This window comes from Orycteropus afer, unplaced genomic scaffold (genome assembly GCF_000298275.1).
Source record: "Orycteropus afer afer isolate SDZICR_OR568_19922 unplaced genomic scaffold, OryAfe1.0 scaffold00685, whole genome shotgun sequence".
Lineage (NCBI taxonomy): Eukaryota > Metazoa > Chordata > Mammalia > Tubulidentata > Orycteropodidae > Orycteropus > Orycteropus afer.
The window spans coordinates 1,044,601-1,071,081 of NW_006922272.1; the positions used below are offsets into that span (position 1 = coordinate 1,044,601).

Sequence of the window (26,481 nt, forward strand, 5' to 3'; positions counted from 1 at the left end):
GATCAAGAACCAATGGTACTGAAGGAGGAAGTCAAAGCTGCACTGAAAGAATTGGTGAAGAACAAGGCTCCAGGAATTGACGGAATACCCATTGAGATGTTTCAACAAAAAGATGCCCCACTGCAGGCACTCACACAGTTATGCCAAGAGATTTGGAAGACAGCTACCTAGCCAACTGACTGGAAGAAATCCACATTTGTACCCATTCCAAAGAAAGGTGATCCCACAGAATGTGGAAATTATCAAACAATATCATTAATATTGCACGCAAGTAAGATCTTACTGAAAATAATTCAAAAATGGTTGTAGCAGTATATTGACAGAGAACTTCCAGAAATGCAAGCTGGATTCAGAAGAGTACGTGGAATGAGAGATATTATTGCTGATGTCAGATGGATCTTGGCTCAAAGTAAAGAATACCAGAAAGATGTTTACTTGTGTTTTATTGCTATGCAAAAGCATTTGATTGTGTGGATCATAACAAATTGTGGATAACATTGAGAAGAATGGGAATTCCAGAACACTTAATTGTGCTCATGAGGAACCTGTACATAGACCAGGAGATGGCTTTCAAACAGGACAAGGGAACATTGCATGGTTTAAAATAAAGAAGGGAGTGTGTCAGGGTTGTATCCTTTCACATATTTATTCAATCTGTATACTGAGTAAATAATCCATGAAGCTGGACTATATGAATAAGGACATGGCATCAAGATTGGAGGAAGAATTATTAACAACCTGCAATACACTGATGACACAACTTTGCTTGCTGAAAGTGAGGATGACTTGAAGTACTTACTGAAGATTGAAGAATACAGTCTGCAGTATGGATTACATCTCAATATAAAGAAAACAAATATCCTCACAACTGGACCTATAAGCAGCATTACAATAAATGGAGAAAAGAGTGGAATTGTCAAAGACTTCACCTTGCTTGGTTCTACAATCATTGCCAATGGAAGCAGCAGTCAAGACATCAGACAATGTATAGCACTGTACAAATTGGCTGCAAAGGACCTCTTTCAAGTGCTGAAGAGCAAAAATGTCTCCTTGAGGACTAAGGTGTGCCTGACACAAGCTATGGTATTTTCAATTGCCTCATATGCATGTGAGAGCTGGACAATGAATAAGGAAGACCGAAGAAGAGTTGATGCTTTTGAGCTGTGGTGTTGGCAAAGAATGCTGAAAGTACCGTGGACTGATAAAAGAACTAACAAGTCTGTCCTGGAGGAAGTGCAGCTGGAATGCTCCTTGGAGGCAAGAATGGCCAGACTTTATCTCACATACTTTGGTCATGTTGTCAGAAGGGACCATTCCCTGGAGAAGGATGTCATGCTTGGTAAGGTGGAGGGTCAACAAAGAAGGGGAAGGCCCTCAATGAGATGGATTGACATGGTGGCAGTGGTGATGGGCTCACATATAGCAAGAATCATGGAGCTGGCTCAGGAGTGGGCGGTGTTTTGTTCTGCTGTGCATAGGGTCGCTATGAGTTTGAGACAACTCGACTGCACCGAACAACAGCAACGCATTATTCTTTGCAGGTGGACTGTGGTTTCTTTCCTTGAGCATCTGTCTGTCATGTATGGGGAAGGCATACTTGAGTGAAGACTGTGTCCACAGTCATTGGAAAGTTCTTTAGAAACAAAAGATGACTGCGAAATTTTAATTTGTGTATTTTACAAAATGGTGTTATATGATTAGAGATTCCACTTAGGAAGGGCTTTCCACCCTCAAAACTGATGTTTCCTGGCTTCTGAACTTTTCTACTTTTAATGCCTTTTGTTTCCATAGATGTATTGTCAGCTTTTTTTTTTTTTTTTTTGATGGTTTTTGTTTTTGCGTTAGCTCCATGGCCAGCCCTAAGTCACAGAACCTACTTCACCACCAAGAACAGCTTGCAGCAGGGTAGTAGAGACAGGAATCATATTTCATTTCTATCTCCTTCCAAAGACTGGATGCCTGTTTTTTTCCTGGAATCAGGAGCTCCAAGGGCAAAGAAAAAAGTTATTTTACATTAAAACAATTTAAGCAAAGGTTTTTTTTTTTCTTTGCATCATTAGAAAAAGCCCCAGAAAAGAGAGAAGCTTTCCTCAGAACAACAATTCTTTACTGTAATAGTAAATTTTCCTTGCTAAGTACTGAGTGGAGAAGACATTTTGGTGAACAGGGCCATGGGGTTTTTCACCTCCTTTGATGAGGAGGGGCATGTGTGTTAACTCCGCCTACACAAGACCATCTCTGCATGGTTTTCTCTATTACTCAGGTCTGAATTCTACCAGTTAATGTTTACACTTCTGTTATGAATGTTGTTTTTACTGGAGGCATCAAATAACTTGCCAATTTTTTCAAAATCTAGCTGAGTATCTCATTTGGATTCTATGTGGTTTGATTTATTGGCTTTTAATGAATTTTAATAATAATATTATGTTAGAAAATCATGTTTTCTCCTTTCTTATCCAATACTTTTTTAGCTTTAAAATTATGATGACTTTTGCTAAGATATGACTCTAAAATATAGTCTGAAATCTATTTTGAAATTGGGTGTCTCCAGACATGTGAAAAATGAAAAGAGTAATCATGCAAGGTTCAAAGTTCCACTGAAACTTCTGCTTCCATGTTGGAGATGGTTGGCGTGTCCATTGGCTTCTGAGCAGCTTTTCTATTTTTCTGTGTTTATCAGAAGACAGATCCTCCCCAGGGAGCAATAAGAAGATCATCTTCAATTTCAGCATTGCTCTATATTGCTGTATCACTTTTAACCTTGGGTTTTGGTTTACTTTAATGTTCATCCCAATGGTGGCCCTTCCACTTCTAAACATTTTCTGATTGTGGATGATGTCTCAACAAAATTACTAAAAGATTAGTTTAAATTGTGATAGTTTCTTTTTCTTTAGGAGTAAATTCCAGCAAACAAGTAGCTACTTTGGGGGAAAAAAAAAATCCAACCTCATAGGTCAAATTATTTTTGTTAACCTAATTATTTGAATTCAGAAACTTTGTTTTAAAAAGAAGGATTACTTAATTGAATAGTTTTATATGTAAATGTACTATGGTACTTTTTTTAAAAATAAAGGTTTCTGTAAGTTGTAGAAAAATGAAATACTGGAGTTTTGAAGAAGGACAGTGATCTTTCAACTGAAATATGAAAAAGACGAAGGGCAAAATCATCATTCTGGAAACAGGCACAGCAGCTCTTTACCAAATGTCACACTGTCCACTAATGTGTGAAGTGTCTCTGAAGGGCTCATGGTGACTAGCTGGGACGGGACCTCTGAGAACATACCAACACTGTTGGGAACAGATGACATTTTGGTTACTAATGAACTAAAGAACTGAAGAGAAGAATTTAGTTGGAGACCGACAACTGGAGGGTCTGTTATATGTACACAACACCCTAGGCAACCAACTCAGCACTTACAGGACTAAAGGTTAACACAACCATGTGCTTCCTGATAATGGCTTGGAAGATTTTCTCATTTAAAAGCAGTCACTTCTGACCTTTCTGCTGAGCAGAATGCTGACAAAACTTGATAAATGAGAAGACAGGACACTCTGCTTCAAGAAACAGCAGTTTTATTCCTATGCTAGCGAGAAGGTGTATAAAGTAGTATATAGATTTCTTGGCCACAGTTCCAAATATGAAAATACATTAAACACATACTTAAGTGGGACTAATGAAATCTCTGTTCAAATAGAGTTGGTTAGAAATATAAATATTGTGGGTAGATGCTATAGTATAAAAAAACCAAAACAAAACTACTATGACTGCCATTTCATCAACTCCCATTTTAAATAAACAGATTTGTAGAGAAGAAATAAATGATATTATATAACGAAAGTGCTCTGTTATGAACTTAATAAGTTCAGTTACTGGATTTATTTACATCATTTAAGGTTCATAAGAAACAACAAGATGAATGTCCATAGGTAACAGTATTATTAGACACTGACTACCCCAAGGAGGGGTCACTATGAGTCGGGTCCGACTTGATGGCATATAACAAAACCTTACATCCAAAGTATCAGGCAGGTTCCAAATAGTGTATGTTGAATGTATATGAGCTGTGTACTAGTCTCTACAAGGTAACAGTAGAAAAGAGATTAAAAACTTAGTTCTTGTCCTTGAAGAACTTAAAACCTGATGAGGCCAGCATGGAAGACCAGGAATTTTCAAGTACTCTCCAAGTAAGAACATTGGTCCCCTATTTTGTTGGTGTGGCCAAGAGTAGGAAATGCCAAGAAGGCCAATGCAGACTCTCCTATGAGCTTGTAGATAGAACATTGTTCAACTCTGCTACAAGTTCATAAAGCCACAATTGCACATACTCCCATCTTAATGAGGTTCTTATACACACACAAAGCATTTTAATAACATTTTAAAAGCTATTAAAAAGAACATTTTGAGCATAACAGAAAGCATGCTCTTAGCGTGAGAACAGTATTTTTAAAAGAAATTACTTAAGGCACAATACAGCCATAACTAATTCTTCTTGTGAATATTCTAAAAGAAAAAATTGCATTTGTCTGACATTATTCACAGTTTTGCATAACTTATTTTGGTATCTTATATAAAATCATATGTATTGGCATATAGGCTATAAAAATAATCTTTGGTAAATCTGTTAATAGACTGTTTATCTCTACTATGTAAATTGCTATTTTAAGAGCATTCACCAACAATTATGTTGTTTAATGAATGCATATATATTGGTTTGGTTTATATAGGCAATCTTTCAAAAAATAAAATATCTTATTTTTTTGCATATATTTTCCCAGGAAGCCTGCTGTAACTCAAGAATATTCTTTTAATGAAAGATATTTCCATTGCTAGAAACATATTTAGAACATATTTTTGCTATTATCATGGCTCCATCAAATGTTATTCTTCAGTTTAACTGAAATGGCCAAACATTTCCCAAGGCATTATCCACTATGAGAATCTAAGTCTGTGTTTCTAGAATACCAAACAGAGTAAATGTAATCAACCAAAATCAAACCTAACCCAAGACCATGGTGTTGATTCCAACTCATAACAAGTGACCTTGTAGGAAAGCGTAGAAATTCCCCATAGGGTTTCCAAGGCTATAAACTGTTATGGAAGCAGACTGCCACATCTTTCTCCCACGGAACAGGTGTCAGATTTAAACTGTCAATCTTTTGGTCAGCAGCCTAGTGCTTAACCAAGGCCCTACCATGGCTCCTAGTTTAGTGAAACACCCAGTATAGCCACAAAACTAATCAATTGCTTAATCTGCAATTCATTTTATCAATGTAGTAGAAGTGAATCCCAAAAAGGGCAACATGTCCTAATAGAAATGTATAACATTAATTTCAGAGGAAAATCCGGTCTTACAGAAGGGATCTCATTTTCTTTTCTTGATGACTTTTTGTATAGATTCCCTTTTCAAACATCTTTCTTTCTTTGCATCATTTCAGCCACTCCTTGGAAGGAAGATTGGGAAGTCTCTTCCACAGAGATAGCGCCTCGGAAACCCAAGGAGGGGTTGCTATGAGCTGAAATCTACTAGATGGCAGCGAGTTTGGGTTTTTTTTTTTTTTTTTTTTGCCTCATTTCATTTGCTTTCTGCAGTCATGGTCTAGATTTTCATTCACTGAATACTTTGAACACTTGGTGTGATTCTAAACTTCAGATTAAAAATACTCAGAAACTCAATGAGGTATTTGGACTGATAAGGTATTTCTACTTTGACTCTTCAGGAACGAAATAGGGTTGAGGGCTTGTTCATTGCTACTTTGGGAAAGATAAATCATTTCTTCTTAACTGATTAATCACTTTCATCTCCTCAATGAAATGGAGCCTGGAAAGTTCTTGAACCACTACTCTAAACAATCAGCTTATTTATTACTGAGTTTTTTTTTTTTTTTTTTTTTTACCAACTTCCATTTGTTCTGGCCAACGTTCATGAAGTAAAACACTAGGACACTTCAGAGTTGGGGCTCTAATAGCACCATTGCTGTCATACAGATTTGGTAGATTTATGATTTCTAGATTCCAACTGCAGAGAATTCTCAGAAAACTACATAAATGAGAATTTAATATACAGCCTAAGAATTTTATTGCAAAAAGAAGAAGGTTTAAAATAAGAACTGCATTCGTAGATACTAAAGCGATTTGGAAAACAGGTACCTGGCCAATTGTCTGGAAGAGATCCATATTCATGCCCTTTCCAATGAAAGGTGACCCAACAGAATGCAGAAATTATCAAATAATATCACTAATATCACATGTAAATAAAATTTTGCTGAAAATAATTCAAAAACAGTTGCAGCAGTACATCAACAGAGAACTGCCAGAAAGTCAAGCTAGATTCAGAGGGGGACATGGAATGAGGGATATCATTGCCGATATCAGATGGATCTTAACTGAAAGGAGATAATACCCAAAGATGTCTACCTGTGTTTTCTTGACTTCAAAGGCATTTGGCTGTGTGGATCATAGCAAATTATGAATAACATTGGTTAGAATGGGAATCCCAAAACACTTTTATTCATGCATTACCCATACACAGACGAAGATGCAGTTGTTCTAACAGAACAAGGAGATGCTGCATGGTTTAAAATCAGGAAAGGAATGCATCAGGGTTGTATGTATCCTTTCACCATACTTATTCAATCTGTATGCTTAGCAAATAATCTGGGAAGCTGGACTATATGAAGAAGAATGTGGTATCAGGATTGGATAAAGACTCATTAACAACCTGAAATATGCAGCTAATACAACTTTGCTTACTGAAAGTGAAGAAGACCTGAAGCACTTACTGATGAAGGTAAAAGACTACAGCCTTCAGTGTGGATTACAGCTCAGTACAAAGAAAACAAAAATCTTCACAACTGGACCAATAAGCAACATCATGATAAACGGAGAAAAGATTAATGGATCCACAATCAACATCAATGGAAGAAGCAGTCAGGAAATCAAATGAGGAATTGCTTTGGGCAAATCTGTTGTAAACAATCTCCTTAAAGTGTTAAAATGAAAAGATGTCACTTTGAAGACTAAGGTGCATCTGCCCCAAGCCATGGTATTTTCAATTGCCACATATGAATGTGAACACTGGACAATGAATAAGGAACACTGGAGAAGAATGGATGACTTTGAATCATGCTTTTGGCAAAGAATATTTAATACAACATGGATTGCCAGAAGAATGAACAAATCTGTCTTGGAAGAAGTATAGCCAAATGCTCTTTAGAAGTGAGGATGGTGAGACTTTGTCACATGTACTTTGGATATATTATCAAGAGAGACCAGTCCCTCGAGAAGGATATCATGCTTGGTAAAGTAGAGGGCTGCAAAAAAGAGGAAGACCCTCAATGAGCTGGACTGACACAGGAGCTGCAACAATGGGCTCCAACATAGTGACCAGTGTGAAGGGGCACAGGAACGGGCAGTGTTTCATTCTGTTGTACGTAGGGTCACTGTGAGTCGCAACTGACTCAATGACACCTAACAACAGCAACAACAAAGCACGAGAATCCAAGTGTGAGGTGTAACATGTGAGGTGTATTTTTGTATTTCTGGAAATCTGTTTATAGGTTTCATATTATATTCGTCTGTCAGTTTGGAGTTTCTTCCAAGAAATAACAACAAAAGTAATTAAACACTTTCCCAAATAAAACTACCCCCAAAATCTCTATGAGCTAGGGCCATCCATTTTAGTATTTAAAAATGAAGTCATGGTCATCTCTTGTACAATGCAGGGTCTGAATAGATTATGAAATTATACCACCAGGTATAAGGAGATAAGATGAACTGAAAATAAAATCACATTTGACTGGAAAACAAATGTTTAATAAGGAGAAGAGGAGCAAGTAGTGAAGAGAGAACTCAGAGGTGTTAAGAGATGGTAAATTACTTAGGATAAATATGTGCAAGTCAAGGCAGGAAGGTGAGTCTTTGAAATACCTGATTTCAAGATCTGAAAATTGGCCTCTATCCAGAGAACAGAGGAATGATAATAAGAAATTGATTTAATGAGAAGAGATTAAAGAAGTTAATTATAGAGAACTTGGATAAATAATTATTAAGATGCAAGATGGGACTCTCCCAACATTTGATAGCTCAAAAGCACTTTGATGCCTTGATGATTAAAGTGCATGGCACAGGTGCACAGACAGGATGCCCACCAAGACAGGAAATGGAATGTTTACCAAGATGTAGCACATGATGGGAGGAAATTAAAATGTACCCAATTGGGCTAAATGTCAAGGAAATAGAGTTTTTTCCCCCTCCAAAATTTAATAAATAGATCAACTAGATTATATATTTCCCCTTATCAGGGGGAATAGTGAACTATTTGTTGCTAAGGAGATTTAAAATTAGACAGTGGAGTGTAGTAATCAATGTTTCCTGCATTAGACTAAAAGAACATATAGTTTTTCCTTGTCACATCCAGTTTAATAACTCTGATTCCATTTCTCCCCCAGGCACTGGTAAAGTCCGTAAGCATTATTTGCTATTACAGATGTGTAGGTTTTTTATAGTTTTAATTTCTAGTTTGTGCAATTAATTGCTCGCTCTCTATTGCAGACGCAGTAGCTTGCTCCTGAAGCGGTATCAACACGTCCCAGTGTGTGGTCTGCAGAGCTGCCGCCCGGACTGGCTCAGTTATCTCACTGCCTTGCTGAAGCCCTCTTTTAAGCTTAATTGAAAATAGTAACAGCAACTCTAATGTTATTATGATGATGTTTTCATAATGTAGAAATGTGTAGTTTCTGGAACAGTGTCTAGCAGGTTGCAGACACTTACTAAAAGTTCTCTGAATGAATGATAAGTTGAAAAGAAACTTATATTTCCTCGCATTAATATGAGCCCCAGCAGCATTAGTTTAAAATTCTGTTTTTCTTTTTTTAACAAAAGTTATTCCTACTAGATACTACACCTCATAAATCTCTGACCATCTCTATTTTCTCCTTATTGGTCCATCTGCCTCACAATAATAATAATAATAATAAAAAAACCCCACCATGACAATCAAGTTAATTCCAACTCAGAGCAACCCTATAGGACAGAGTAGAACTGTCCCACAGGGGTTCCAGGCCTGTAAATCTTATGGAAGCAGACTCCTCATCTTTCTTCCACAGAGCGGCTGGTGCGTTCTAAGCACTGACCTTTTGGCTACCAGTTGAATGCTTTTAACCAACCGTGCCACCAGAGCTCCTTCTGCCTCACTTACACATGGTACCCCTTTTAATTTCTAGAAGATCCACCTAGTACCCTAATGCAGAATCTTAGCTTAACAATGTCATTGCACAGGACCATGAAGAAACTGTGAAATCTTCAAGTACTCTTATAAGTTACTCCTCACATTTACTCTTATGAAGATTTTTCCTATTTGTGTAGCCTTCAAATACCCCTGTAATTTTTTCTAGTTTGGGTGTATATTCACATAGCTATAAGTAACTATTTTAGATGTGTTTTAATGATTTTTTATTACTATGCAAATTATATCCACTATATTATGGGACTTTATGGACTTTATGGTAGTAGCAAAAATAAATACTTGGAAAAAAGTATGTTCTGTAAATGAAGCTGTGAGATCCACCAACTTGATCTCTAATCACTAAGTTTATTACAGAGAAATTTACAGTGAGATAAAGAAAATATTCCCTTCCTCCTCTTCTCAGGTAGCCAAGAGGATGCCTTTCAAATTTTCCCCAGGGAGGCCCTTGGAACTTGACCTTGATGAAAGCAATGCCTACTTTCTGTAATCTGTTATAGTCTAAATAAAGACATAAGATAAACTTTGTAGAGTATGTAGTGTCTATTACAGTAAATGTAACTTACTTTAGGTGACTCTTTACCATTTTAACCTCATTAATTTTGGAAAAGTTTAAGCACCACTGAGTTGTTTTTTTGTTTGTTCATTTTATATATGATATTTGTGGACATTTCTATAAAACTTGTTGGTATTAGATCCTTTGACCAGAAGCATAATCTACCACTGAGTCTTATTTGAATGGGGCAATCAAGTATGACTGGCACAGTTTTGATTGTTTCCAGGAATGCAGCCCACTGGAAATGAGACAAAGACTGCTGCATGTACATAAACCAACACATACATTATAACATGGGTATGCATGTTTATACTCCACGCTCCCCCCAGTGTACATTCAGATATTGATAGGAATGTAATGAAATAATCTCCAAGCACTATGGGTGTTGACTGATTCCCATGGTTACTGGCATGCTTACAGATGGCATTCTTCTTAACACAAGGGCTTCATTACTTTTGCTTGGACCACATTCTATCAGAACACATAAGCCTGCAGCTTGAGCTTGCCTTACAAGTTACATGGCCCCTGAGCTGACCACTTTGGCCTCTACCCTTGGCATGAGAAAGTGAAGAGTAACTAGTTTGTGCATAACCACCCAGTTTTGGCCTTGGCACTACCTAATCTTTCTTCCCCTCTAAACCTGTTTTTGATGATTGTATTTGTCCAAAGAGCATGTGCATCATCTTTGTATCTTAAGATTCGTAGGACAGCCTACAGCAGAGCCAGCCACACTGCACGTTCTCTCCAACCCTGTCCTTTAATCTGCACAGTGAATATCTAAATAGGTAAAAATCATGGCCCAAGGAAATGCCTCTGCAACTGCAACTATATACATTTTGCCAGTAGTCCTGTCATATAGATTAAATTAGTTTATGTAGAACAATTCAGGAACAGTTTCGTTTGGAATAATTGTATTACATAAAGCTTAATATTATACATTACGAAAAATACATATTTACAGAAGAAACTACAAAATATAACTATGTACAATGATATCTGTTACCTTTAAATTACATAAATTCTTTAAAATTATCCAGATTAATAAATTATACATTGTATCAACAGAAATAGCTGGCATCTTTCTAGAGCATGAAGCAAGTTTTTTAGAAAATCACACAGTGAATAGCTTGTATCCAGAAGATCTTGGGGTACATTCTTAATGTCTTGAATAGACTCCATCTGAAAGTAAGGACATTGTAATCAGAGGCTGTAGTAGGGTGTGGCATAGTTGTTTGTTCTGTTTATTAAAATTACAAATGGTTAAGAACAACAGAAAGAACTAAAGCTCAATATGGTTTAGGATGAGATCATTCCTGTGGGGCCAGGGCTTTCCATTTAGAACCACAGATGATAAGAATTGAAGAGACCAGAGATTCCAGTCTTACTGCCCCATCCCCCACCCCCACTTGCTTTTACAGATGAGGCCACAATTTCAGAGCGGCAAAGTAATTCACTCAAGGGTATACAGCTTGTTAATGCGAGTTATTTCCAGAACTATGGCTTGAATCTTAACATTTAGGTGCCTGGTGGTTGTCCTTTCTATACCTCAGTTAGCTTTCTTCAGAAGCACCCAAGAATATTCTAAAAAAATAAAATAATAAAAGACTCTCCAACAAGTCAAAACAACAAAAAGAACCTGCGATGTTCCCCAGAGCCCCCTCCATCCTGGAGCTTCTTGAAGAATCTGACATGTGAAACCCTTAATTTACTATACAGATAAGTTAGGGAGTAATTATTTACAATACAAAAGGATTATGTGATTTACAAAGCACTCCTTTAAATAGCATCTCTCTCATGTATTTGTGCTTTACAATGATTAACTATTTAACTAACTGGCTAGGTGGGTGGACACAGAGGGGGCAGAGAGGTACATATAATGTTAGGAGATGTCAACAACTGTAGATCAATCAGAAATGGAGATAAAACAGCTCTGAAATAATGTTTGTAAAACTCTATCATCTGATTTATAGATAGATATCAGTTCATGTGGCCAGAAACTGAGACCTCCTCTCAGTGTCCATGTGAGTGAGCCATTTTGAAGAGGATTCAAGCCTTCAGATAACTGTAGCCCCAGCCAGTATCTGGACTGCAACCTCATGAGAGACACCCTGGGCCAGAAAACAACCTAGAAAAGACCTGTAGAAACTGAGAGAACAAATGTTGACTTAAGCTGCTAAGTTTTAGGGTGAATTTTTAGGCAGTAATAGATGATAAGAGAAAGTACCTTCAACTTTCCAGTTATCCTATGTGATAAATTAGGTCCTACTGATGGCCCAGAGTGAGAAGACACATGAGGACCTTTCTGTTGTCGTGTAATTACTGTCTGACCACAGTAGTGCCCTATATAGTTTATTAAATTTTTTTTTTTTTCTGATTTTCTCATTTAAAATGTGTTACATGCTTATTCTAGATAATTTGGAAAAAAACATGAACTAGAAGAAAAAATCATATATATTACAATTGCTCAGAGAAATTTGTTGTACTAGTTTGGTATATTTCCTTCCAATCTCTCTCCACCTTCCCTCATGCACTGTTTGAAAGCTGGACAATGAATAAGGAAGACCTCAGAAGAACTGATGCATTTGAATTGTAGTGTTGGTGAAGAATATTGAATTCTTGGACTACCAGAAGAACAAACAAATCTATCTTGGAAGAAGTACAGCCAGAATGTTCCTTAGAAGCAAGAATGGCCAGACTTCATCTCTCATACTTTGATCATGTTATCAGGAAGGACCAGTTCCTAGAGATGCGTATCATGCCTGGCAAAGTGAGGGTCAAGAAAAAAGAGGAAGATCCTCAACGCGATGGACTGATACAGTAGCTGCAATAATGAGCTCCAGCATAGCAATAATTGTGAGGATGGTGCAGGATGGGTAGTGGGTAGTGTTTTGTTCATAGCACATAGTGTTGCTATGAGTTAAAACTGACTTGATGGCACCTAACAACAACAACAGCATGCATTGTTTTTATTTGTTTTACATTCTGATTTTTTTAAACTTAATTTACTTATAAGTATATCCATGTTACCATAATCTCCTCAAATATATAATCCTTAATGACCAAATCATATTCTATTAAGAGAATGCTCCATGGTATACTTAGTCTTCAACTGTTACTGAGTTTATTCACTCATACTTTTAGCTACATAAAGCTTCAAATAAAAGCTTTTTCAGCACCTAGAATGGATCACAAGATAAGGATATATTAAGGACCTTAATACATACTGTCAAATTCTTCCCCAAAGTGATTTTACAATTTGAACTCCCAGTTGTGATTTCAAAACATCCTCCCTAGCAGTGAGCATATCACTTAGAAAAGAAGTGTTAGGTGGAGTCCTTAACAGAGGGCAGGCAGGAGGGGACACCATATGAAATCAGTTCTCTCATGTGGGCATCCCTCCCCACGCTGCCTCTCTTCCCTGCTGTCACTCTTTGTGGGGGCCTTTCTCTTAAGCTGTGGATAGAAGAAATGGGTGGTGCCCATTGGAAGAACTCTAGGGTATTAATGGTTCTGAGATTGATGATATCTTGTTAAATGAACTTAACAGTCAGTGAAGTAAGCTCCTACCTCTGTGATACTCGGGATTCACATTTTCGTAGATTGGAAACAAGGGGTTTTCTTGTTCACTCCGTAGCTTCCTTGCTCTGAGGACATCTCTTACACACTGATGTAGGTATACATATTGACACTATGAAAAAGCAGAAAACACGGGATGATTCAAGCATAAGAAAGATGAAGGACTCTCACAAAACATCAACAATGATGGGATTCCATACGTTGTTGTTAAGTGCCGTCCAGTCAGTTCCAACCCATAGAGACCCTATGCACACAGAAAAAATGGTGCTTGGTCTTGCTTCATCCCCCTAATTATTGCAATATTTGACCTCATTGTTGTAGCCACTTGTCAGTCCATCTCATTGAAGGTCTTCCTCTTTTTGGGGTTTGGGAATCTATATAGTTAACAAATTTCTTGATCAACACTTTACTAATATTTTCTAATACATGGAAGAATGATTGCTTTTTGCCAATGAACAGAGAATAATGATAATGGACAGAGAGGTGGTGTTTATTCATGCTTTCTTATGTGTATGCATATTTATACAGTACATTTCATGAGTGCCTATAACTATGTGTGGCACATAGTAGGTCCCTCGCAAATATTTACTGAATGCCAAACATTAGGCTATGCCTTTTACATAAATTATCTCATTAAATTATTTAAACAACCTTGTGAAATAGTTATAAATATCCTTATAAACTGAGACTCAAAGTGGTTATGTAACTTCTCCAAGGTCAACTGAGAAATGGGGACCTAGATTTGCTACTGGGTGTATGACCTCCAAGTTCATGTTCTTTTCAATATACCAGTTTTTCTTAGATGAATTCTAACTTCACTGTATTATTGAATGTCGTATCCATCTTGGTTCTCTCAGCATCAGTCTGTAAGATGCTAAAAGATGTTGCCTGAACTGCACAGAACTGCAGAGGGTTCTGAGTGCACACAGTGAGGACAGACCCACATGCCAGCTATTTGGAAATACAGACACAATAGAAGACTCAGAGTTTTGGTAACCATCAAGATACCACAAAGACCTCAACTGACAACAGTCATGGCCATAGGCAGCCAAACATGTGCAATGAGTCTCCTTCCTTCCTACCAACTGAACTCTTTGCTAAGGGCATGGGTATTTGTGTAACCTCAGTGTGTGGCCTTGGCTACCTATAATGACACAGTGACTGCTCAGAGCCAAGGCAGTGGCAAGGCTGAGAGAGGAGCAGGACACTACATGAGAGAGGCTCTTGGCCTGCCTCTAGCTTGCACAGGCTGAATCATGCTTCTTGGGATCTCAGTTACCCCATTTCTAAAACAAGGAGGCCAGTATCTCTTTTATAGCTAACATCCTATGTTCACTAAAAGCAAAGTTTTCAGGAAATAAAACTTTGTGTTACTGTCAGATAAATGTTGAAAAATATTTCTGGACCTAATGTTTAAGGAGATTAATGTGGCCAATCTTAGAGTATCTTAAAGGTTTGAGATACAAAATGAGACTATAAAATCTTCTCTCACTAATGATATTTAAAAGTGGACATGGATTTATTTTTATAGGTTAGTGTTAGGCATTCTCCCTGACTGGAAACTAGACCTGTGTGGTAGTTAAGTTTGTGTGTCAGCTTGGCTGGGCCTGGTTGAGTGGCTGAGCAGCTGAATGTAAGTTATTCTCCATGGTGAGATGGGTGATTAACTCCATGGTGGAATCTATGGGAGCAGCTGAGTAGCTGCTTTAGGAATGTGGTCTGCTTCCTGTATATAAGAAACAGCTTTGGGAGTGGTCTCTACCTTTTGGCACACTTGAATCCTGCATATAGCTAAGTCATTGTTCAACAGTCTGCCATGCCCTGCCGATCTTGGGACTTCATCTGGACTTGAATTAGTGGCTTGCCATGTTGTTTGGTAACATTGGGACTGTGCCTTTTCACTTGTCAACCTTGGGCTTGTCAGCCTCAGCAGCCAGCAGCTGCCTGAGTGAAGAAAAGCTTCCACCTTCAGTAGGCCGGGAGCAGGAGGCAGAACTGAAGCCCAAGGTTGAGAGGTTTTCACCCAACCCCTAGAGCCTGGAGGAGCTCTGGTAGCATAGTGCCTAAGGCACTTGACTGCTAACCAGAAGGCTGGCAGTTCAAACCCACCAGCCACTCCTTGGAAGGAAGGTTGGGCAATCTACTTCTGTAGTGATACTGTCTCAGAAAGCCAAGGAGTGGTAGCTATGGGTTAGGTTCGACTCAACAGCAGTGAGTCTAGAGCCGGCACTTTGAACTCAGATTTCTAGCCTCCCAAACTGTAAGAGAATAAACTCCTGTTTGTTAAAGCCATCCCATTTATGGAATTCCTGTCAGAGTAGTACAAGGTAACCAGAACACTATTTCTATGGCTATTGCTGATTTCTCTTGGTAGCTACCACTGCTATTGCTACTATTAGAACTACTACTGAGCTCCGACTGATAACCCTATGTACAACAGAATGAAACACTGCCCAGCATCCTCACAATCCTTGCTATGCTTGGATTCATTAGATTAGGACATTAAAAAAAAAATCATATGATGTCTGAGTTGATATTAGTAACCATTGTCTGCATTCCTGCTCACACTTTTTGCTCACTTGTTATCAGTGCTTGACGCTATTGCAACCTGGAAAATTTGAGAAGAGTGCTGAGAACGGCTCTTAGCATAGAGGAGTATCTTTTTGCCATCTTGAAAATGACCTGCCAAATTAAAGACTGACTTCTCTGTTTCTTTTCCCCCAAAGCATAATACATATTTTCAGTTCTACTTGGTTATTCAATTACTTTGGGACCTTAGAGGTAAGCAGTGAATGAGCTCTACCACCACTGTGCTATGGTCTGTCAATAAATTCTTCAACAATGATCCACTACGGGCTTTGAGACTAGGTTTCATTTATTTTCCTTGTCTTAAATATACATTCATCTTTTCCGAATAGAATGTCCCTTTGAAAATGAGTATTACTAAATGATTATCACTAAAATCTTTAGATTGTTAATATGTTTCCCTTTTTATTCATAATGAAAGTAGACAAAGTCTAGTCTATGAACCTTAGATCAGGAAAGATCATGTTTTGCTCTAGTCAGTTAACTAGTGATGACTAGGCTTGATGTTGACACATTCAATTCCACCAATATATATAGTATCACATATTCTTTACAGACTTTTATGGTCCCAGAGTATACAGTTTAACAGAGAGGTAGATTGGTGAGCAAATACCTACAATGTGATAAATGTAAGATAAAATTATGGTCAGAAGAGGAAGCTATCAGGACCTCTTTTGGGGAAGGGAAATATCAAGCTAGAGAGAAAAAGGTGCTATTTCTAAGAATATAAGTAAAGAAGTAGGCCATTTCAAGTGATGGAAAATAATATGAAAATGCACATATATTCTGCAAACTGTGAGAAGTGTAGTGTAGCTAAAGTGTAGGATATGAAGGGCATGGGAAACCCCCAGGAGAATCTTCCAGAGACTGGGATCCTCAGCACCATGACATCAAGTGTTTCTTTCTCATAAGAAACCAATGAGAATGACTGACTGGGACTGGCATCTATTATTCTTTACCAAATTATTGCTTCGGTCTGTATGACCCTGTCAGAGCCAGGCTGCAAATTTTTCCTAAGGAAGGCTAAAAGGGGGGATGGACATAATTGCCAATCCCCTGTCTAAAGCTTTTTTGTTTAGAAATACTTGCTCTTTGATTTATTTATCAAACATTGTCAAGACTCACATCCCTTTGTATCCCAAATAAAGTAGAAGAACATTGAAGTCTTCCACCACCATGGACCCAGAAAAGTAATACAAAGGGGTCCTTCCTCCTTTGCTGGAACAGTCACCCAAAGGGGCTGACTGGGAACAAACTACTCTGTATGCATTTGCATTACAAATGAGCCATGCAAGCTCTGAGGCTCAGGACTTCTGAAATTGTAGAAGTCCATCTTGGACACAGGGCTAAAAGCAAACCAGATAATATATGGATATTTTTTGGCATTTTGCTGGCTAGAGTAAAAAGGGGAAAGAAAATTTGTATCTCACTACATTATTTATTCCATTATGATGCAGAGAATCATATTTGATTTTGAATAAGGGAGGGAAACCTTCCTTAATTTTGGCAGACCCTAAAACAGTAGGAGTGGGGTGGTAGTATGACATGAAGTTGGAGAAGTTGGGGTCAGGTTATGAAGAACTTTGTACACAAGGATGAGAGTTTGAATATCATTTCACAAGTAATGGAGAGCTGTTCAAAATTTTTGTGCAGGGTGTTGCCATGGTCAAATCTATTTCAGAGAGGGGACTTTGGTGGTGGCAATGATGATGAAGAGTTGTTAGGGCAGAAGTGTGAGTCAGGAGACCCAGTAGAGACTATGATAATAGACCAGGTGAGAGTGACAAAGGGATGAGCAAGGGCAGTGGGAGTGGAGTGAGGGATTAGAAATAAGAGAAAGATGTTGGGTAGAATTGACAAGGTTTAGTGACCAGTTGAATGGGAGCTCTAGCAAAAGAATCTAATCTTAGCTTGGGCAAACAGACTGATAGCAACACCATTAACTGAAACTGGAAGGAGCAGGAACAAAAGGAGTGGTTTGTTTTTGTGTCTTTAACGAATGATAAAGAGTTTTGTTTTGAGTGTTTGAGTTTTGGATAAATGGTAAGGTTTCTGTAAGGTTCTGGAAGCTGTGGGAGTTTTTTCTTCATCACAAAGAATGAAGGTTGAGAGAAATAAGAGCAGTGACTTCAGGACAAAAGCTTGGGAGAACTTGGACATTTAAAATAGGGAAAAGTGGAGTTATATCTAAGGAGAAGGAGGAAGAGCTTTGGCACATCATGTTCCCCTGCTCTGAAAGCCAGCCAGTGATATTTATAATAGAGTTCCTGCTCTTTGCCAGAATTATCTTCAGAGTTCTGGGCAGATACATAAAAATGATATATGTGTCCCAAAAGCCTCTGACAATCACTTGGGAGCCTGAATACACACACACACACACACACAGAGAGCACAAGACTACTTACAATGCGATAGCCTCTTCTTGCTAAAATTACTAATTAAATATTGTTTGAGTTTGTGAAATTAACAATAAACTAATAATAAAACATTACTATTGACTTCTAAGCAACATAATTGTAGGATATTTGTCCTTCCATTTAACAGATATAACAATATTGGGGATTATAAAGAATGAAAACAAGTCCCTACCCTCCAGGAACTGTTACTCTGATGGAGAAAACTGAAGGAAAACAATTATGATACAGTATGATATAATTCTCCAAACTTTAATGAAATAATAGATCTAGACAGTGATCATCAATGGTTGCTGAAAGTGTTAAGTGAGAGGTTGATGGGGAGCATTATAGTGTATGGTTCAGATCCCCTGAAGTCACTGTCAAATTCATCAGCACTTAAAGAAAGGCACAGACATAATGTGCCTCCTGATATGATGCAACTGGAAGTACTCAGTGCCCTCCTGTGAAGCACTGCACCCATAAAAAGGAACCTGAATTTAATCCAGCCTCTAGATCTAACCATATTGGTGAGAGTAAGGAGATGTTGGTGGTTCAGTAGTAGAATTCTTGACTTCCATGCAGGAGACAAGGGTTTTATTCTTGGCCAGTGCACCTCCACTGTCAGTGGGCAGGTGTTAGTATAGCTTTCAGACTAAGATAGATTTTCTACTTCTGAAAATCAGCAAATGAAAACCCTATGGATCAAAAGGATGTGATTTGCAGCCAGTCATGGGGATTATGTAGGACCTGGTAACATTTTTTCACATTTTGCATGGGGTTGCCATGAGTTGGGGCCAACTCAATGGCGGTTAAAAACAACAACAACAACAGAGAACAGAGAAACACATTACCACTATGAAAAAGCAATCAGACACATCCAAAATGTGGGAAAATCTACAGAACAAATGAACTGGTTAGTGTAACAAATAAATGGTATGAAAAACAAATTGGAGGGAACATTATTATAGATTAAAAGAGATTTAGAAGATTCATGAGCCAAATGCAATGTGTAGACTTTGTTTGGATTCTGATTCAAACCAACTGTAAAAGGTAATTTTTGAGATAATTGTTGTTGTTGTTGTTATGTGCCATCGAGTCAGCCCTGACTCATAGCGACCCCTCCTTGGGTTTCCGAGGCAGTATCACTATGGAAGTAGGATTGCCCAACCTTCCTTCCGAGGAGTGGCTGTTGAGATAATTAGGGGTATGTAAACATTGACAGGATTTTAGATAATACTAAGGAATTATGGTAAAAATTGTTAGGTGCAATAATACTGTGCTCATATTTTTAAAAAAGAATTCTGATCTAAGAGATATGTAGAGAAGTATTTAAGGATGAAATGATATGATAATTAGGAATTGATTTAAAATATTCTAATGGAGTCAACAGGTGAGGGAAACAATGTGTTTAGGATATAGATTTTTTAAGAAAAGAATATAGAATACTGATCATCATAAAAGCTGGGGTTTGGGTACATGAAAACTGATCATACAATTCTCTTTAGTTTTGTGTGTTTTTTTGATCATACAATTCTCTTTAGTTTTGTGTGTTTTTTTGACACCTGCCCTAATACTGGTCCTTGGGTGGTGCAAATAGTTAAAGCATTTGGGTGCTAAATGAAAGACTGGGGGTTCAGGTCCACCTAGAGGTAGACTATGAAAAGCCTGAAGGTCGACTTCTAGAAAATACTATTACATATCAAATCCTGTAATGAGAGTAATAACAATAATCTATGAATAGATACATAGATGCACAAGCTGGTCAGGGATGGGACTTTTGCCTAAAAGTGAGACTATACCCACAAATACATTTGTGGTTTGACAGAGGATATTTCTATGAATGTGTTTACACATGCTACAAATATATCCATGAATATAGCACAGTATACAGGGGGCAAACTTATAAAAACATCTTAGCCATAACCAAACATCTTGGAAAGAATTGCTGTGCCTGGGGGCTCAGAATCATAATCTTGTGGGACACTAAGGTCAACTGGCATAACATAGTCCACAGAGACAATGTTTTGCATCCTACTTCGGTGAGTCAGGACCTCTGATAGCACAGTGCCTAAGGCATCTGATGGCTAACTAGAAGGTTGTTGGTTCAAACCCACCAGCCACCCTGAGGAAGAAAGACTGGGCAATCTACTTCCATAAAGATTTACCACCTCAGAAACCCAATGGGGTTTGCTATGAGTTGAAATTTACTCGACAGCAGTAAAGTTTGGCTTGTTTTGTGATGAGTAGTGACTGGTGTCTTAAAAGCTTGTGAATAGCCATCTTAGGTGCAACTATTGGTCTCTCCCCATCTGGAGCAAAGAAGAGTGAAGAAAATAAAAAATACTAGGAAACAATTGGTCCACAGGACTAATAGATCACACGAACCTCAGCTTCCACAACTCTGAGACTAGAAGAACAAGATGGTGCCTGGCTACCACTGTTGACCACTCTGAAAGGGATCATGATAGGGAGTCCTGGCTAGAGTAAAGAAAAATATAGAAAAAACTCAAAACAATAAAAAAAGACCAGACTTACTGGTCTGATAGAGACTCTGGGAACCCCTGATACTATGGCTCTTAGACACCCTTCAGGCCTGGAACTGAATTCACACTCATGACTCAACTTTCAGCCAAGTGATAGACTTATAAGGTGAACAATACCAACAGGGTGGTTCACACTCCTTAGAATCAGCGATCAAAAGGGCAGCATTTGCCCAGGGATAAAGCTCAGAAGGCAGGAAGGGATGGGAAAGAAGGATGAGAGGAAATGGTCAACACAGGAAGGAAGTAGGAAGAGTGCTGTTACATTGTGGGGACTGCAGCAGTGTCACAAAGCAAAACGTGCATGACTTGTTGGATGGAAAACTGATTTGCTCTGTAAACTTTTATCCAAATCACATAAGAGTTAAAAAAGAAAGAAATCCAATGACAGATTGCATTGGACACATCTGCTGCAAAAGATCTCATACTGGGCTCCTCATGTGTCAAAATGGACTTGATGGCAATGGGGTGGGTCCCCCCTTCAAATCCGTATTGTCCACATGTGGCTACTGAGTACCTGAAATGTGGCTAGTGAGTCTGAGGAACTGAATCATTAATTTTATTAAATTTTAATTTACACTTAAGTTTAAAAACTGTTACTAGATTCAGTCATTGGCTATAATTCTGATATAGTTTCATGCATTAAAAAAAACATTTTTTTAAAGTATGCTATAATAATAATTGGGGGAGCTCTGGTAGCAGAGTGGCTAAGACACTTGCCTGCTAACCAGACGGCTGGCGGTTCAAACCCACCAGCCACTCCTCGGAAGGAAGGTTGGGCAATCCTACTTCCGTAGTGATACTGCCTCGGAAACCCAAGGAGGCGTCGCTATGAGTTGGGTTTGACTCGACTGCACATAACAACAACAACAACAAATAATAATTGGTATAACTAAAGTCCTCTCTGCCCAGTACAGTGATGGAGGCAGGAGATACATGGTGTGGGCACAGTCTGAAGGAGGCAATGAGACAAGCATTTTCCAAAATGTGCTATGGAATGTGAGTTCTGCAAGGTACTAGTATATGCTGCACAAGGAAAGAGTTCAGTTGGTTCTGGGAATAGTGGGGACAACAAAGCTTGAAGGGAGCCTTTGCTACAGTCACTCCAGTTTTGTGGAGCACTGCCCCCTTGGAAGTTTCATGTGTACTGAGACTTTTGTTATTGTTGTTAGCTGCCATTGAGTTAGTTGTCCCTGACTCATAGCTACCCCATGCACAATGCAACAAAACACTTGTGCCGGCCCCATGATCAGCTGTGGATCAGAGCATTGTGATCTGTAGAGTTTTCATTGGCTGATTTTCAGAAGTAAATTGTCAGGCCTGTCTTCCTAGACTGTTTTAGTCTGGAAGTTCCACTGAAACCTGTTGAACATCATTCCCACTGTCACGGAGTTGATTCCAACTCATAATAAACAGAGAAGAACTGCCCCATAGGATTTCCAAGGCTGTAAATCTTTATGGAAGCAGACTGCCTCATCATTCTCCTGTGGAGCAACTTGTGGGTTTGAAACCACTGACCTGTTGGTTAGCAGCCCAATGCTTTAACCACTATATCACCAAAGCCCTTAGCAACATACAAGCAACATCATGTTGTTGTTGTTGTTATGTGCTGTAGAGTCGGACCCAACTCATAGGGACCCCTCCTTGGGTTTCTGAGGCAGTATCACTACAGAAGTAGATTGCCCCATCTTCCTTCCAAGGAGGGGCTGGTGGGTTTGAACCACCAGACTTCTGGTTAGCAGTCAAGTGCCTTAGGCACTATGCTACCAGAGCTCCTAAGCAACATCATAGCAATACAAAAGCCTCCACTGACAGACAGGTGCTGCCTGTGTATTGGCTGGGAATCAAACCTGAGTCTCCTGCACAGAAAGTAAGAACCACCACTGCTTCCTTTAAGTGAGATATAATAGGATGTAAAACTTTTCCACTTTTTTGACCAGGATTTTTTTTAATGGAGGATTTTGTTGGGTTACTTGGAAGAAATAGCTGGGAAATGCAAGATAAAGGAACTTGAATTTTAGGGGTATGAAATGCTTGGGCCTGTTTACAACATAGTGTGGGGTTCAAGACCCAACCATGAGGCTGTGGGGCAGCAGGCTGGTGTTCAGGGCCTGGGATTCTCTAGACCAGAGTTCAAGTCCCAGCTCAGCCACTTTATGGCTGTGTGCCTTGTGCAGAACCCTACCTTCTGAACCTCATTTTTCTAGCCTGCAAAATGGGAAATACCTCCTTATCTGATTATTGTAGAAATTTAATGAGATAACATGTTTTAAAATGCCCTGCAAATGTCAAAGTGCTGTACAAAAGGAAGCTTTTAGCTTTCATGATCACCCCCTTGGTGTCTCCAGAGGCAGGGGCACAGGTGTGGGCGGAATGTAGGGGAGAAGATTGGAATCTACTTCTGTTTACTAATTGAGTTTCTTGTACTCAGCCACCAGACTATCTTGAAATGATCTTGAAGACTGGCTGCTTTGGTCACGCCCCCAGGTATAATGTATTAATTAAAAAAAACAAACCCATCTTTCAAAATTTGGAAACAGATAGTGGGAATTGTTTCCCCCACAGGAGTATCATAATCAATGTCTTGCGTTGTACATGTAAAAAATGGTGAAACAGCAAATGGTTTGTAATATATATAATTTTTTTTTTTAGAAAAAAGCCCAGGGAGGATGGGGTAGAGAACCTATCTCTTCCTAACCACCTACAGAGAGAGACTGGGCAACCAGCTCAATTAAGGTAAGTATAAACCCCACCCTCAATGTCACTGAGATTCTTTTTAAATTAAGCCCTATAAAACATCTATATTCAATTCTCTCTTTCTCTTTCTCATGTGTCATAGTTCTTTCTCCTCGTCAGACTGAAGTCCTGGAAATTTTTTTTTTTTTTTTTTTTTTGCTGGGAAGGTCTACGTCCTTCAGCTTGTAACTCTTACCTCAGTCTGGACCATGTGAACCCTGTGAAGTCTTAGGTCATTTACTGCTCCATAAATGTCCACAGAATCTTTGGAGTCTAGTTGCTGGAGGATTCGGTCCAATGCAATAAATGTTCCAGTCCTACCCACACCAGCACTGGAAAAGATGGCAAAAGAAAATTGAAAACTCATCAATAGACTCTGGCACAATCTTTCTCTTCCCCTCCTGTTCATGGGAGAATAGAAGGGTGTTTCCTTTTCTCAATGTGCTCTCCCTGTTAAAAAAATAAAACATAGAACCCCTGCCCTCCATTTCTTTCTCCTTCCTTCCTCTCCTCAACTCTGTTCCCATCAGGGATAAGTATTATTCTGTATTTGGTATCCTTTCCATGCATATTTTTATACTTTCCCTACATACATATGATTCCATAAACACTGTATTTATTTTATATGTTACAAAAATTTACTAAAATGTTAGTAGATTTTATACACATTTTTGCCAACCTTTCTACTCAATATTGTGTTTTGAGATTTATCCATGGTGTTATATGTAGATCTAATTAATATTTTAACTATCCTAAGGTGCTCTGGTAGCATAGTGCCTAAGGCACTTGACTGCTAACCAGAAGGCTGGTGGTTCACATAACAACAACAACAACAAGGAGCTCTAGGGGCATAGTGCCTAAGGCATTTGACTGCTAACCAGAAGGTTGGTGGTTCAAACCCACCAGCCAGTCTGTAGAAGAACGATGGGGCAATCTACTTCTGTAAAGGTTTACGGCCTCAGAAACCCAATGAGGGTCACTCTGAGTTGGAATGGACTCAATGGCAGTGAGTTTGCTTTTTTTTTTTGGTATAGAGTTTATAAATCATATCTGAACTATTCCCTACTGATGGACAATGAGATCATTTCTAGTTTTTCTCTGCTAAAAAGAGTGTTGCCAGGAACATCACTGTGCGCATATGTAAAGACTACTCTAGGATTGATACCTAGAAGAACTGCTGGGTCATAGGGTATGTACACTTTCAACTTCACTGGGTATTGACAAATTGCTCCTCAAAGTGGTTGTATTATCTGGGGATTTTTGATGCACATATTTGTAAGATAAAAGAAGATCAGTTCTCCAGTGGCCCTGGGTGAAAATGCATTCTTTGGAATGCATGAAGCTATTGAGTGCCTCACAGTCCTATTAAGAACATCAGGGTTCCAATGACATATATAGGCAGGGGTCCTAGGGTGCTGGGCTAATTGGGAGAAAATGAGTGCATCTGACATTTCTCTTACTGTAGCAATTCTTGGCTTCTTATTTATTAGTGCCATTCAGTTAGGGCTATCAAAGTATTGTTGCAAACATTAATTAGCTAAACACCAGGCTCCCCAGAGAGAGAGAGAGAGACAGAGAGAGACAGAGAGAAAGAGAGCTTGTTAGATTGATTTTGCACACATGCATCTAAGTGAGGCCACTAAATAGCCTCAGAGCTGGAAATGAATCATAGGAGGCAGCGGGCACCAAGCTGATTTTGCAGACAAGCCATTTTATCTGCCTAAGGAGGTTCAATGCCCCAGGGCCCATCTCTGGCCTGGCTGGCTCTTTAACTTTAACACTTCGAGAGTACCAGTTAAGACTCAAAATTGAAAAGAAATTTTGAAAATTAGAGATAAGTATTGTTTCAAACAAAGGGAAAGGGGGAAAAAATGAGGGAAACAAGCAAAACTGAGAGGGGGCTGCCAATAAGACAGATGTTGAAGGATTCCATTAGCAAATTCATAGACCATGCTATGGTCCAGGTGCTATGTGACCTGGGGAATACCACAGAAGCAATGACAATGGGCCAACTCAATAAGCTTACAGTCTGGCACAGGGAAGGGAATGAAATCACAGGAATCAGTGAAAACATGTAGGAGAGACAGAAATTTGAAAGTAAAATCAGGTGCTACAGATATCAAGGGCTTCTAGAGCTGGAAGAAGGTTTAGAACAGGGGTCCTGAAGGATGCATGGGTAGGAGGTGAATAGGTGGGAGAGAAAGGTTGGGAAACTCCAAGGAGTAAGAATAAAGAGAAGTAAAAATAAGCTTGTGCAGTTACCTTCCTGGAAAGACTGGGAGGGAGTTGTTGGAATCCAGATTGGACAGTAAGATGAGCCCCATGATGGAGGACATGGAAGTCACATAAGGACTTTGAACTTTGTACAGTAGGGAAAAGAGTAAAAGGTAGAAAGAAGGACAGAAAGTGAGGATGAGAGACAGGTGGGAGGCAAAGAAAATGGAAAAGAAGTCAGTGCAGAGGAGAGATGTTGGGGAGAAGAAGAAGGAAGACAGAGTAATAAAATCACCCAGGACTATACCAAAGTTCATTGCAGCACTGTTCACAACAGGCAACCAAATGTCAATCAACAGATGAACGGATGAACAAGTGCGATATATACATACAAAGGAATATTACTCAGTCATAAAGAGAAAGGAAGTCTTGAGGGATACTGCCACATGAATGAACCTTAAAAACATGTCAGTCACAAAGGGACAGATATTGTATGGCCCCACTTAAATGAAATAGGCAAATATATAGAGAGCAAAGTTTATTAGTGGTTACCAGGAGTGGGAGGGAGGAGGAAAAGGGGAGTCTTTGCTTAGGGGTTTCTCTTAGTGGTGGTGAGATAATATGGAAATGATGGT

At 38.8% G+C, this 26,481-nt stretch overlaps 1 protein-coding gene across 1 annotated transcript in view; it reads right to left on the minus strand.

Annotated features, from left to right (window-relative positions):
* Positions 1-12,951: 12,951 nt before the first annotated feature.
* LOC103211015 (receptor-type tyrosine-protein phosphatase beta) overlaps positions 12,952-26,481 on the minus strand; it is a gene marked incomplete at its 5' end in the record, with an annotated part of 95,328 nt that continues 81,798 nt past the window's right edge. The window contains 3 exons of the mRNA XM_042783116.1: positions 12,952-12,974; positions 13,366-13,486; positions 23,829-23,964. Of these exons, the coding sequence (XP_042639050.1) occupies positions 12,952-12,974; positions 13,366-13,486; positions 23,829-23,964 (280 nt within the window). The remainder of the gene's footprint in view (positions 12,975-13,365; positions 13,487-23,828; positions 23,965-26,481) is intronic.